Genomic DNA, 14,568 nt, shown 5'->3' with positions numbered 1-14,568 from the left:
TGTGGCGTGTGGAGCTCCCCCCCCCCCCGCCCCTGGGAGGCCTGACGTCCAGCAGCCATCTGTCGCCCCAGAGCACACGTGTGGGAGACTCCGATAAAGGGAGCCCGGGAAAGGCACCCTGCACCCACAGCTGTCATCAGCTCCGAAGGGCCTCCTGAGCCCTCCGCCCTGCGGTCTGAGCCCATCCCCAGCCGCTGCCCCCAGCGCCTGGGGGACAGACGTCCTCGTCCAGTCACAGCCCAGGTGTTCCCTCACACGTGGCTCAGCAGCTACGGCTCCAGACTGGCTAAGATGGCTGGGTGTGGGGTGGCAGGGCCATGCTTTGGGCTTGGGGGCTTCCATCTCAAAGTCCCAGCCTGTGTGGCAAAGCGGGGGCTGCTGAAGGAAAACACCTGCGTAGGTGTCCGCCCACAACCCTGCCTGTCAGCAAGGCGCCCCCTGTCCCGCGCCACCCCCCACCCCGGGCAGTGTTTCACTTCTGGGAGGCTCCTGCCCTTGGTCTGACGTGGAGCCGCGTTCAGTGCCACCTGTGCCTCTGGCTGTGGGTAGGGGGACACTGCAGGTCAACAGGGACACCTGGGGCGCCGGCACTCTCCACCGAGTCCCTCTGCAAGCCTACCGACCTCGCGCTGTGTCAGCCGCTTTGTGGAAGGACTTACTGCTGAGGTCGCAGGCTCGCGCCGCATCCCCAGGCCAGCAGGAGGGGAAACGGCCGTCCCAAGTCATTCACCCACGGAGCCATCAGAAGATGGCATGTGCACTGCTAGTTGACCCCAATGCTCATTCTCCCCCTTCTTCCATGGTGACAAAGCTCCTAAATTTCGGCCGGGCACGCAGCTGCCCGGAATAAAGACCACATTCCCCCACTGCCTTGCCGCTCAGCGTGTGTTGTTTGCCGCTGTGTGAGCAGAGCACTGATGTGGGAGCAGAGTATCCTGTAGCTTCCAGACTGTTCCTAAGGAAAGCCAGCGCCGCTCCCCTTCGCACCCTTTTCCCTAGCCCCCTCCCTACCCTAACGCCTGGGCCGCAGCAGGGACCAGGAGGGCCACACCCCCACACAGTGAGCTGGAGGGAGCCCCGACCCTGCTGCCCCACAGGGTACCAGGTGACCTCCTTCTGAGCGCGCCTAAGAGAGAGAAGGAAGTTCCACCTCACTGCAGCCACCATGATGTCAGCTTTCTGTCGCTGCAGGACCTTAAGTACCAAACGAACGGGCGGGCTTGAGACTGACAGGCCCGAGGCGGAGAGAAGACCCTGCTTCCCCTCCAGACTCGGGACGGGAAACATGGAAGGAGGTGGCACTGACCACCCCGAGGTCACCCGCATCCTCGGACAGGTGAAGCTGGGAGTGCCAGGCAGCTGGCCTCACCGCCTCCCAGGGCCGCCGCTCTGCACGGAGAAAGCGGGCTGCTGAGCGTGGACAGCGCCCACCCCCAAACCCCGCCCCGCCTGCTCTTCTGCCAGGAAGAGCCTCTGCTCTGGCTACAGCCGCCCCTGCCCCACCCCCGCCGCAGGGGACAGGGTGAGCTCTGCGGGCTGGAGGTCTCCGTGAAGCCCCTGCTCCCAACACCAATGTAGGTCACGTGGAGTGCTGTAAGCGTCTGGGGAACTCGAAAGGGTGAGTGGCCAGTCACAGCACACTGAACAGGGCGGCGCCCCTCCAGGAGAGCGGAGCGGGCTGGGGGGACGCCAGGGAGGTGCTCCCCACAGGAGGGTCCGTCTGCACAGGGGAGGAGCTAGCCTCTCTGGGGTGAAGGGAGGTGTGGGAGCCAGCAGCCCTCCCGCGAGCAGCCCCAAGTATAGGCTCTAGGAAGTCCCAGCCTCTGACCGCCTGCCCTCCTGGAAGAACACGCGCCCCGCATGGCATGCGCGATAAGGAAAATCCAGGGTGCAGCGGTCCCAGCCCACCCACCCACACAATTCCTGCTGGCCCCAGGCCAAGCCTATCTTTAGGGGTCCGTCCAGGAGCTCTTGCTGGGCGGGGGCGGGGTCCCCCAGCAGGCAGCTCCTGAGCCAAGGACATCTGGGTCTGAGGTTTCTTGGACCGTGCAGTGTGGGGTCTGATTCTCTGCCCACTGGGAGCCGGCCACTGGCCGCTCAGGCCTGTGGCTGGCCGTGTGTCATCCTCACAATGGGATACAGGTGACGGGCATTGGAACCTGCCCCCAGGCCGCAGCTGCTCTGTGTCTAAGGTGTCTTCTCACCTGCTCACTCACCAGCTCGCAAGCCTTCACTCGCTGCCCACACAGGAAGCCCCCCACAACCGCACAAAGTGGTCCAAGCCCCCCACTCCAACCGTGTCCTGCACGTCCTTCACCAGCACCCCACACTTCGGCTCTCTCCCCGCTTTGCTCACACCTCAGCCTGTCTTGGGGCCCAGGCTGTCGCTCCCTCAGCCCCGCCCACTAGGGAGGGCCCGCGTCCTGTGCCCCCCGCAGTCCAGCCCACCACTGCCCTCCTCCCTGATGGCGCGCGCTCGCTTGTACTCCCAGCCCGGGCTGGCTGCCCATAAAATCAGGACAGACCCCAGGACCTGGTCCCGGTGCTCACCGCCTTCCACGGTGCGGGGGCAGCAACAGCAGCTGCCATTCCCGGGCGACCCCAGTGGGCTGGGACCGGTGCTGCGTGGCTGTCAGACGTGAACCCAGTTATCCCAATCCCGGCTGCTGTGGATGAACCACCTACTGCCTGCGCCTGACGGAAAACCGGCAGGGACTTGGCCCGGACCACACAGCGCGAAGGCCCAGATCCAGACACAACCTCGGCCTGTCCCCTGCAGCACCCGTGCTCCTGGCCCCGGGAGAGCTGGCTTCGGGGGCGCCCCCTCATCCCATCGGTCCATCTCTCTTCTAATGAGCGTGTGGAGGACAGAGACATGGCCGTGACCTGCACCTCCCCCACTCGACAGGACTCCCAGCTTCTCACACGATCTCCTGTCTCTCCGTACAGAACAGGTGGCCAACACGTGCATGTCCCGGGAAGAGCCAGGTTTCCGTCCCAAAACCAACATTCAGCCGGGACATCACTCTAGAGCTTTCTTGTCACCCGGGGACTCCAGCTGGACCCAGGAAAGGAACACAAGGGGGAGGGGAGCTGATCTCGTTACTGACCAGACCCAAGAGGGACAGGCCGCTGGCAGGCCCGCCCCCTGCTGGCCAGGCCCATGCTCTGCCCCCGACGGATGCCAGGCTCCCAGGAAACAGGCCTCCAGACCCCTTGCAGCACGGCCAGGTCACACACCCAGGTCTTCCTCAGGGCACGTGCCTTAAGGAAACAAGAACGCGCCAGCTCTCAGCCTGGGTCCGTGGCTGCACCTATGCCAGGTGCTTCCTAGACCCAGGGCCCTCTGGCCATGGGCACAGAAGTCCAGCTCAGGGGTTAGGAGCCAGGGAGCCTGGGCTGGAGACCTGGCTGAATGTTGGCCGACACTTACAAGCGGTGTGATGTCAGTAGGTCTGCTAAGCTCTCTGAACCTCCGGTACTCGCCTATGAAATCAGGGAGGAGGCTGTGCCCTCCTTTATGAGCACAGGAAGGCAGAACATGAGGAGAAGGCTTAATCCAATGCTGGGCTCCTGGCACATACCCAGCAGATGCCACTCTCATTATTCCAAATTGGCCCTGTGAGCCAAGCCACCCACTGCCCCCACCACCACACGGAACGATGCCCCGGCCAAGCTGCTGCCCACATCAGGGCAGCTCTCCTGGGGCCAGGAGCACGGGGGCTGCAGGGGACAGGCGGCTGTGCAGGCCACGCTCGTGTTCTGGAAGGTGGAGCAGGGGCTGCCTCTCCTGCCCCTAAGGTGAACCTCCACGAGGCCCTGGGACATGGGCAAAGCCCGTCCCCTTAAAATTAAACAGAGCTCTCGGCAGGGAGGGTTTGAACCAGGCCCAGGGAACTAGGGGGTTACTGTTAACATGAATCTTTCCAAAGCACATAAACAAACACCTCGGAAAGGCAGGCGGAGCTGCCCTGCCTGGGAGGTGGGGCGCATGAGCCCCCAGAGACAGAGGCTGCAGCTGGCAGCAGAAGCTCTTGCAACAAAGGGGGGGCTCCTGCCGCGAGAACACGGTGTACCCCGCAAGCTCTGGCCGTCACATCACACATCTCCACACATTTGATTAAAGGCCCTTTAATTTCTGTTTGTCTCCTTCGCCCGGTTACGTAACCGCACTCACCCGCCCTGAGCTGAGCGCCTCCACATATGCTCCTGCTTTCTAAGTGCCATGTTGGGGGGCCACTACATTGCCATTTCGTGGCTTCGAGACAACAAAACAAAACTGTCTTGAAGTGGTCGGGGCTGCCCTCCCAAAGAGCACTCTGGGGCTCGTATTTCCCAATTCTGCTGGGCACAGAGCGGGAAGGAAGGGCACTCCCCAGAATGTGTGGTCCCTGGAATCCACCTGTTTCCTGTCCCAAAGTGCCTAAAAAGACCAGAGCCCCCACCTCCTGCTCCGGGCAACGACTGCCTGGTGACCACCGAGGTGGGCCACCTGCCACAGGTGCAGAGCCACTTGTGTCCATACCTTTCATGTAGGCCTCAATCTTCCGGATGAGCTCGTAGGACTTGGAACGGTCGAGCAGGGTCCTGATGGCAGGAAGGGGGTCCAGGACGATGGTCTCAGGGTGGGCGTCGATGTACTCCTGGAAGGAAAGCATGCCCCTTCCGGTTAGAGAAGAGGGGCCGACGCGGGGAGGCGGGCGACGACGCGGGGAGGCGGGCGACGGGCAGGCCTCCACCCCACAGGCCCCACCATGCCCACCCCAGCCCTCACTTCTGCCTGGGGCCTCTACCCACTCGGCCCCACAGGTCACATGACTTTGGTTAGGCCCATCAGGGCATTCTGCCACCCAGGGCCACTGGCTCAGGAGAGGACCTGAGACCCGAGTCAGGTTCAGAGCTTCTGCTGAGAATCCTGGGAAAAGAGCGCTGTCCTCGCTGAGAAGAGCACGCAGCAGTGGGGCAGCCGGGGGCAGTTACTCTGAGGCCTGAAGGAGCCAAGAGTCAAAGTGGAGCCCAAAGTGAGACAAGCAGAACCGAGAGAGGCGGAGCAACAAGGTCCTGGTCCGCTTGCTCGACCCCTGGGTAAAGCCCCAGCGGGAGCCAGCTGTGTCCCCCGTGTGACTTCACCCTGCCTGGGGAAGGGGGCGGCGGCAGGGCCAGTGGGGCGGGAGATGCCAGGAGTCGGGAGAAGGTCCGCGGGAAGGTGCAGCAGCGCGGCACCTGCCACGGGCCACCACCCGGCCCTCCCGCGCTCCCTCCAGGGAGTGCTTCTTCATAACTACTAGCTCCACGGCAGACTCACGCACGAGCAGGGGGCGCCGTGACAGAACTGGTCTTTAAGGAAGTCGCAGTCTTCCTGGGGAAGGAACACTAATGCACGTGAGAAACCAGAAACTATTATCTACAACAGAATTCAACAAGAGAAGAGAGCAAAATGTTTCTAGGAAAGGAAGCCGGGGATCCTGGCCCTGCCACCTGTCCCCTCTGGACCACGGGAGCCCCAGGTTGCATTAGGGTGGCTCAGGCAGGCTTGTCAGATGGGCACAGTAAATGCAACCACCTCTCTGGCTCCAAAGCGGTGCGATTCTAAGGCTAACAATGTGGAATGCTGGAGTAACCAGAGAAGGACTCAGGGGGAAAACTGGGTGTAAGGCAGGCCACGCAGCAGCTGTTGTTCCTGTGTGTCGAAGTGTGTCCCCAGCCCCAACCCCCCAACAGATCTGTCCATGTCCTAAACCTGGTCCCTGTGAACATGACCTTATTTGGAAACAACATCTTTAGATATGTAATCAAGTTAAGATGAGTTCATACTGGGTTAGGATGGGTCCCCATCCATTGACTGGTGTCTTTAAGACAAGGAAAACTTGGACACACAGACACGCAGGGAGAAGGCCGTATAAAGACAGCAATGGAAGCCATGTAGCTTCCATGTAGCAGGACAGGCAGGGACTACTGGCCATGAGCAGAAGCTAGAAGAGAGTCCGGCCCGGATGGCGCCTGGGAGCCTCCAGGGGGCACCTGCCCTGCAGATGCCTTGAGTTTAGACTTCCAGCCACCTCCACTGTGAGAGGGAACATTTCCATCACTTAAAAGACACTCAGTCCATGATACCCTATAAGGGCCACCCCAGGGAACAAACACCCCAGCTTCGTTCACCGTCCCCCCCTCCCCCAGCCTGCACGGTCAGCCCGGGAGGGCAGCCAAGGCAAGGAACAAGAGCCTCACTGCTACTCGTCTAGTAAACCTTATCAGCAAAAATAAAGCTCCATTTAGAATTATTCTTCTTTTCGGTCACCTATTTTGGTTCCTAGTAATCATTTTTAAGAGCTCTCACACATAAAAGCCAGAGATTTCTATCTCTTCTTCTGAAATCTGCTCCCCAGTGTATCATACCAGAGGATCTGGTTATGGGTTCATTTGTGTCTTTTTCTCTGAATGTTTAAAAAAAAAGTCTCTGTCCCTAAAGGGTAGTCACTGCGCACACAGCGGGAGACCCGCGTCCCACCCCAGCCCCCGGAACTCCCTGGGGCTTTACACTCTCGCCCCTTAGCGGGTCCCTGCCCCGAACACTTTCTGGAGGTCTAAATGCAGGGCAGAAGTCACCTTCAGCACTTCCTCCTCCTCCTCCTCCTCCTCCCCCTCCTCTTCCTCCCCTTCCTCCTCCTCCTCCTCCCCCCCCCCCCTCAGGGATGGACTGTTGGCAAGTCAGCTCAGCGGCTGGCCCGCCGCCCTGGTCTGACAGAACGGGCCAGCAGCCCATGCAGGCAAGCCCACAGCTGCCACCCATAGGGGACATGAGGACAAGCTGTGTGTGAGGCGTCCTTAAGGAAGGTTTATCTCTCAGGTCAAGGGGCCTCGCCCAACTGCCTGCGCCTCCCCGCTGTGGGCGCCATCCCTTCACCAGATCCCCTTCCTCTGAGCCAGGCCTACGCTGCCACATGGCATGTCCTTCCGGAGACACCAAGATTCACACGTATGTATGAAGTCACATTAACGTTCTCGTGCTGAAAGGCCGCCCACTAGACAAACTTCCCATCAGCGACACCCACGAGGCTGAGCAGAGCCTAGGCTCCCCTCCACCGATCCATCGGCCTAGCCAGCCAGGTCGTGCTCTGGGCTACGCGCTAACAGCACTGAGCTACCCGCCCCGCCCCCGACACACTGGAAGCAGCCTGGTGGGCGGAGAAGAGGAAGGGGCCAGACCAGAGAAAACCAGCCTCCTCCCACTGCTGTCGCCTCCAGGTGTGGTCACCTGGGCAGGCCGTTTGGTTTGTCTGGGTCTTGGTTCGCTCGTCCCTGGCTTGGGTCTCACCTGGAGAAGAGCAAGGACCAGTGCTTATGGAGGCGGACGACAGGGCCACACCTGGGGGCTGTTCTAGGGCAGAACGGACAGCCACTTGCTAGACGCGTCCCAGGTGAGGGCAGGACGTCCCCCCTCACCGCCCACCTTCCAACAGGGGGCAGGATCAGGCGGTCACTTCGACGGGCTGGCCCAATTCCTCCCCAACAACCGAGTCGCGTAAAACACAGCCCTCCTACAGCCTCCCCTCAAAAATCCCCCCGCCCCGAGCCCCAAGAAGGGTGTCTGTGTAATCGCTGGTCTGGTTCCACTTCCAAGCAGTAGGACAGTGACCTTTAAAGAGGGAACTCAGAATCATTAAGACAGGAATTTAAGCCAAACTCATAAGGGGAAGAAGCTAAAAGAAAAGGGAAAATATCTGACAAGCAGGCGCCAACAAGCTTTTGACCCAGGATGAAAGCATCCACATTAATAGAGGAATTATTCCTAAACTTGATCTCTTTTGGGACAAGGACAGGGAGGGCAAAGAAAGAGTTTTTCCAATCAACACACTATCCACAAGTGAATTTTCTTCCAAGCTTTTCAGCTTATCTAGTGTACGCCGGGCCTCATGCATTTTTCACAAGTCTCTTAGAATCACCGAGCAAGCTGCGGGGAGCGGCTGTGCCCCAGGCCATTTCACCGCCACCCAGGCAAAGAGGCCCAAATGGTCGGTCTCCGTGGCAAGTGGTAAACATGTGTTCCCTCAGGTGGCCTGCCACAGACGCCTAGGAAGGGCTCCTGGGAGTTAACTTGGGCGGGCCAGCCCGGCTGCAAGCAGCCTAAAGAGTTTGGGAAGCAGTAATACACAGTCTTGGGTCAGCGGCCAGCCAGGGGCCCCATCCCGCCCCCAAGCCCGCAGGACACTACAGGATGAGGGCACCATGAGGCAGGTCAGTCCCTCTGCGGGATGAGAGGAGTGAAGGCTGCCCCACTGAGACCAGAGCCAAATGAGAGGGCTGGGGCGAACGTCGGAGGTGCTCTTTCCTCTGCAGTTCCATTTATGGACAGGAAATGAGCAGGGCCTGAGATGCGAGGATTTACTCTCATCTGATAGAAAATGCAGGCAGAAGCCCCGAGTTCAAATCCTGCCCCTGCCGCCTCCTCCAGGAAAAAGAAACTACAGCTAATCTCTGAGGCTGAGGTTGTTTCCTTGTGTATAAAATGTGCGTTCTGAACAACAACCGCCTCCGGGAGGTGCTGTGAGCGACAAGGAGATCGCAGACAGGAGAGGATTCTCAGGACTCGGCAACTCGTGGACTCGCAGGGCCAAGCGCAATCCAAGGTCGCGGAGCTCGCCCTGCACCGGCCCAGGCAGGGACGGCGAGGGGCAGGCCGGCTTGGCACCGGGGCCGTCCGGGCCGGGCCACCCCCCAGCTGACGCCTGGAGCAGGACACAACCTGCCGCCCCAGGCAGCACCGGCTCCAGGGGGCGCCCCTCTGCAAGCAGCTTGGGTCCTGATGGCGTCCCCAGCCCAGCCGCAGCCTGCCAGCCTGCTCCTCACCCAAAGAAGGAGCGGTGCCCACTCACAGCTCCTGCCCCTCGTCCTCGGCAGGGAAGAAAGGCTCTGGCCCATCCCCCAGAACAGACAGACAGACAGACCCTGGCCTGCTGTCAGGGACAGGCACCTGCTGACTAGCAAGGCCACACTGCTTTTGCGCACGGGCACAAAGGTGACCCTCGGTGTCTGGCAGACCCGGCCCTGGCACGTACAGGGCACCTCCGCTGCTGCTGCTTCTCTAACTCCTCTAACGTCGCTCCTTGGGAGCGCAGGCTCCCCCGGAGCACACGCCTTGGTCTCAGCCAGCCTTCATCTGTCATCCAGAGGGGCCTCCAGCGTCTCAGCACTCCCCGGAGGCCTCCCAGCCTGAGGGCAAGGAGAGCAGGCACCCAGACACGTGCATGCCCGGGCATGACCCCTTCCCCTGCGGGGCAGCCCCATTCTGCCCACCCTCGCTGGGGGCTCCTGGGTGGGGAGGGACGGGGGGGACGGAGGACGGGAGTGCGGCCGTAGGGGAATGTGCAGGGGTGAAGTGGGAAGGGGGATGACAGAGGGCTCCTGGGGGCCAGTGACACTGAGCCAGCAGGGGTCACGGGAGTGGGCCAAGGGCGAAAGGCACTCTGCTGAGGGGATAGCAGACGCAAAGGCCGGGGAGGGAGCCCAGAACAGCTGGGTGGGCGCAGGCCTCACAGGGAGGGTACCCTAATGCAGGGGACAAAGAGGCAGTTGGAGACAGGCCAGCCAAGGAGTCTGGATCTGATCCTAGAGCCATAGGGTCCCGCGGCGGGGAGTGACGGGGTCAGCTCTGAGTCTTGTAGTGACCTGTCTAGCTGTGCGCAGGGCCCAGGGGCTGGGCTTGGAAGGGCCACGGCCTGAGCAGCAAGTCGGACGCAGGGCTGGCCTTGGAGGCACGTGCGCAGGGCTTCCCCATCCGGGAAGCACTGAGACGCTGCCAGCCTTGGGCACGGCACCACCTCCGTGGTTTTGCAAGGTCAGGGTAGGAAAATGCCAGCACACTCTGCCCACCCCACTCTGAGCCCATGGGCTCAGGTGGGAGGAGTCAGGACTGGGAAAAGCACCAGGGAAGCGTGTGCACTCGGGCACCAGGCAGGAGCAGGGTGGCCCAGGGTCAGCGTCCGAACAGGCTGTGTGCGCCTGGCACAGGCACCGCCCCTGCGGGGACAAAGAGGCGGTCGCCAGGACCCCAGCACTCTCCCACGCCTGCGACTCGCGCCAGGTGAAGCCGACCAGAAACGCCTCCCAGTGTGGACCGGCACTCAGCTGGTGGTAGTTTAAACAGCCACATTAAAGGATGGATAAACTCAGCGTCTCTCTTTCTAGGTATTTATGCCACAGAATTCCCCACATATGCACACAAAGACATGCGTACAAGGGCATTTCAATCACTGTGGCGAGTCGGTAAAGGATGATCAGAAACGTCCTAAATGTCTATTACTAGAAAACCCTGACCAATGTGAAATCTTTTCCAAGGTGTACCACGTGGAACAATGGCTGGATGTGGGGAAGGGAAGGTCATCTCTGTTTACGTACACGGGGCCCTCTGGAAAGGTTCAAGGCCATGGAACCAATGGCTACCCCAAGATAGGACCAGGAGGAGTCTGTCCTCGAACCTGTTCTCCGCGCATGTGTTACCTGTCACCAAAGGAGGTCACTTCAGATGGCTGGGAGCCACACAAAGACCACATGGGGAAAGCCACACCAGAAGCACGGCCCACGAACAGACTCGAAAAATCCACCCCAGCTGCCAGAGGCGGGAGCGGCTGTGGGACGTTCGGAGAGGGCGGGACGCCAGCAGCAGCCCTGCCACCCGTCGCGGCTGGGGAGACGACGGGCCACAGAGCAGGGGTTCTGCGAGGACAAGGCCGGGTTGGGCACCCAGGCCCCGGCCTCCAGAGAGAGCTGCACGGGACACATACCGCCCACGGCACAAAGGCAGCCCCTCCCCAGACGCGGGCAGGTGCAGAGAGAGTGCCCGTGCGAGGCAGGGCTGGGGCCTGGGCACCCAGAGGACAGCGGGTTCTCCGGGGTGTGTGACTCTGCCCACATGCCCCAGGGTGCCTTTGGTGGCCTCTGGGTCAGAGGCAACCCCACCTGAGAGTGGTCACCACAATCGACTGTCCATCTCCCTGGGTCATCTTCCAAGACCGCCTGAGGTGTCACCTGCCTTGCTCAGCCATCTGACAAGGGGCGTGAGCAGGACTGGGAGGAACCATGGTCCCAATGTGGGGGACACTCTTGTTCACAGAGGTGGCAGGAAAGTCCAGGGGGAAAAAAATGTAGCTCCTGCCAAAATGTAACCCAGAATGCTGCGGAAGAGAGGGCGGGAAGGAAGCCGAACACTTTACCCCTTGAAACAGCAAATACTTTCTTCCTCCTCTTTGCCAGGCAGGCCCCCCGCTGACAACAATGCCTCCCTTTCTGTCCCCAGATTTCAGCACCAAACCTATGAGCAACTCTACCTCCAATCAACAGGAAGTTGGCAAGGTGCCCAATCAGGCTGTTCATCTGACAAATGTCACAAGTCCTGTTGCAATACCAGACCACTGCTCAGGTCCCTAGGCAGAGAGACATCAAGGCCACACACAGCCTCCTGAGCTGGGGAAGGGATGTGCAGGGCTGGGTGCTGGTTGAGGGAAGGCATCTCCTCGCAGGCTGATGCTAAAGCAGGACAGCCTGGCCTTTCCACTCAGGGATTGCTGCTGGCGGAGTAGGGGGGTGCGGGGGGGGCCCCCTCAATGGTCAGCTGGGCCAACTGTCACGGCTGATGGCTGAGCAAAACGAGCACCAGAAAGGGGCCGCCTGGTCCCAGGTCACAAAGGCCCAGGTCCACTCCAGCACAGCGCAGCGCCCTCACTCCTAAAACACCGTCTTAAGCCCTGTGCACCTTTACATGCCTGCTCAGGTGGGCCGGTGGAGCAGCCCCTGCCTCAGTCCGCTTCCCAGCATCCAGGCAAAGGCCTGCTCTGCTGCCCCAGCCGCACCCTGCAGAGCCAGCTGAGACCGCCCCCAGGCCCCCGGCTGCTTCCGTGGGTGTGCAAGTGGTGCCGCCGGAAGGAGCTCGGGCGCCCGCCCTGAGCGAGGCCGGGCCACCTGGGAGCACAGCGGTGTCAGCAGTGAGCTGCCGGGCTCTGCAACCACCGAGGGCCGCTCGGGGCCCAGGCCGCCGGGGCCCGACCTCCGCACGCAGCCACCCCAGCACCTGGCTGCACGGGCGCAGAGAGAGCCACTGCCGTCAGAGGCAGCCGGGCCATGAGCCCCGGTGCCGCAGACCGCCCTCTGGCCCCTGCCGCAGGCGGCCCCTCTCACCGGGGCCGCCGAGCGTGGCGCACGTTCCCCTGGCCTCTGCACTCCGGCTGCACCCGCTTGCCCCAGGTCCTCGGGCCCCTGTGCCCACCCTGTCAGCAGCCGGGTCAGAAGCTGCCCCCTCAGCCGGCTCCACAGTCCCCCCTGGCAGATCGGGACTTTCAGACAGGCTGTAGGATAAGGGGATAAGAATGTCCCTGCGGGTTCACAACCACAGATGGTGGCTTCTTTCCTCAGGGGACCCTGAATCCCTGGCCCTCACCCCCATGGGGTCTGTGAGCTGCCAGCCAAAGCCCCCCTGAGCCACAGTTGAGAAAACCCTGTGAGAACGAGCAGAGTTCTAACTGTGCGAACCTAGGCAAGTGGCTTAACATCCCTGGGCCTCAGTTTGCTCACCCGAAAAATGGGGAAGTAAATCCATTCTCCCAGGCCTGGATTTTTCTTCTTCCTAGAACTTAACATAATTGAAGACTGTGGTGCGTTTTCCTCCGTTTACTTGTGTCCTGTTGCATCGTCCTGCCCTGTGCCCGCCCCGCCCCTCCCCGACTAGTCAGGCCGAGGAGAAGGGGAGAGGGTGACCCCTCTGCTGCAGGTGTGACTGAAGGGAAGACCCCGTGAGAATACAGGCCGCTTGGTCGGCGATCCACTCTCCAACCCTAGGCACTGCACCCAGCAAGGAGGCCTCCACGACCACACACGAGCAGCGATGGTTTTACAGGCCCCTGAAGCTCTGGGCTGCTGCGCTCTGAGAAATGCAGGGCGTCCCAACCAGGGACGAACTTCCCCCCCAAGGGGACGTTCAGTAATGTCTAGAGAGGGTTTTGGTTGTTACAGTGGGGGCGGTGCTACTGGCATCTAGTGGGCGGAGGCCATGGTGCTGCTCAACATCGTACTACGCACGCGACAGCCCCCCACACTATGGAATGGTCCAGCCCAAGATGGCAACAGTGCCAGGGACACAGAGCCCTAAAATAACGTGCGTACCCCTTCTGCCTACAACTCTGGGAAAATGCATTGTTAATAAACACTAGTGTTTCGAAATCCAGCATGCCTCATGCCCTGCGTTGTAAAACACGGACCGTCCACGCACACAGGGACCACAGCCGGTGGTTGGGCCAGAGCCAGGCTTCCCGGGCGGCTGCGCCCCCGCCCCCAGCGCCACCCAGGGCTGTGCGAAGTCCAGCTCCGCTCCAGGCTGGAAACCGGGCCATAAAGCTGTGGTCTGCCCAGGGCGGGGCGGAGCCGGGGAGGCCTCCCTCCACACACAGGGAAGGCCCTGCGGGTGGCTAATGGCCCTAAATGGCACCATCCTCCCGGAGCAGAACGGAGCACTCACGGCCACCACCGGCCTGGCCTGGTGCGCAGTGGAGGCTGCACCATCGCCTCGCTGGGAGGAGCGGCCTTCGGCCCCGGCAGCAGCCCCGGGGAGGCTGGCCTCACGCCACCCCAGGACTCGACCTGTCACTGGGACCAGGGCCACGAGACGTGCCAGCCCTGTCTCCCTGGCATCTGCCAACCAGTGCTCCGTCCTGTGCTACCGGCTGTGTCAGAGCCTGCCCCAGATGGCAGCCTCTTCCTCAGGGGCCCCTGAATCCCTGGCCCTCGCTCCCCAGGGCCCATCGGCTCCGGCCGAAGCCCCTCTGAGGCGCATCTGGGAGAAGCAGAAGCACAACTCCAACTGCGTGGACCCTGGCAGGTGACTCAACTTCCTCGGGCCTCTGTTCCCTCACCTGAAAAATGGGGAAGTAATTCCATCTCCCCAGGGATTGATCCGCGTGCCAAGTGAGACAGGGACGGAAGCACCCCGAGCAGATAGGGCCGTCTGGGATGACTGCAAACAGTGGCCTCTGCATGGCTCCACGGCGACCACCTGTGTCCTTCACTGGCCCCTTGGGGTCTGACTCTGACCCCGCCAACCGGGAGGGTCCCGTGCTGCCAGCCACTGCCCCCGAAAGGGACAGGAACCCACAACTTTTGATAGGTTTAGATGTTAGCTTCCTTATCAGTTTAGAAGACCTAGGACAAGAAAAACTTCTGTTTCTTCTGCTTCTGCTCCGTCCCTCAGCATGCTACTTGGGCTGATGGCTGCTCCCTGAACATCTGAGGCCGCCCAGGCTTGATTCAGCGCAGCTGCGAAGTCATTGCGGCGCCCTAGAGGTCAGCAGCCGGACGGAGCTGTGACCCTGAGGACGCCCGCCGCCGTTCCCAGCGCCCGCCTCTGGAGCTGAATGCCACAGCGCCCGACGCCTCCGTCCCCACCGCCATCCCGGCATGCTCCCTGTGCGGCAGGTGGGGCAAGCAGGGCCCAGGTGAGGGGTGCCCAGGGCCCCTGACACCTACCCTGTCCTGCCTCTTAAGCTAAAATCGGTCCCCATTTCCTCTCCCCTGTCACAGAGCACA

General features: G+C 61.5%; 1 protein-coding gene across 2 annotated transcripts in view; it reads right to left on the bottom strand.

The window, feature by feature from the left end:
- Positions 1-14,568, bottom strand: part of ITPK1 (inositol-tetrakisphosphate 1-kinase) — a 137,539-nt gene that overhangs the window by 34,140 nt on the left and 88,831 nt on the right. For both annotated transcript variants that reach the window (XM_054567109.1, XM_054567110.1), the window contains one exon: positions 4,526-4,643. In XM_054567109.1, the coding sequence (XP_054423084.1) occupies positions 4,526-4,643 (118 nt within the window). The remainder of the gene's footprint in view (positions 1-4,525; positions 4,644-14,568) is intronic.

Source organism: Pteronotus mesoamericanus, unplaced genomic scaffold (genome assembly GCF_021234165.1).
Source record: "Pteronotus mesoamericanus isolate MK-2021 breed Mesoamerican mustached bat unplaced genomic scaffold, CSHL_Meso_final contig_182, whole genome shotgun sequence".
In the NCBI taxonomy this organism is placed as follows: Eukaryota; Metazoa; Chordata; class Mammalia; order Chiroptera; family Mormoopidae; genus Pteronotus; species Pteronotus mesoamericanus.
This window is presented reverse-complemented; position numbering and strand designations above follow the sequence as displayed.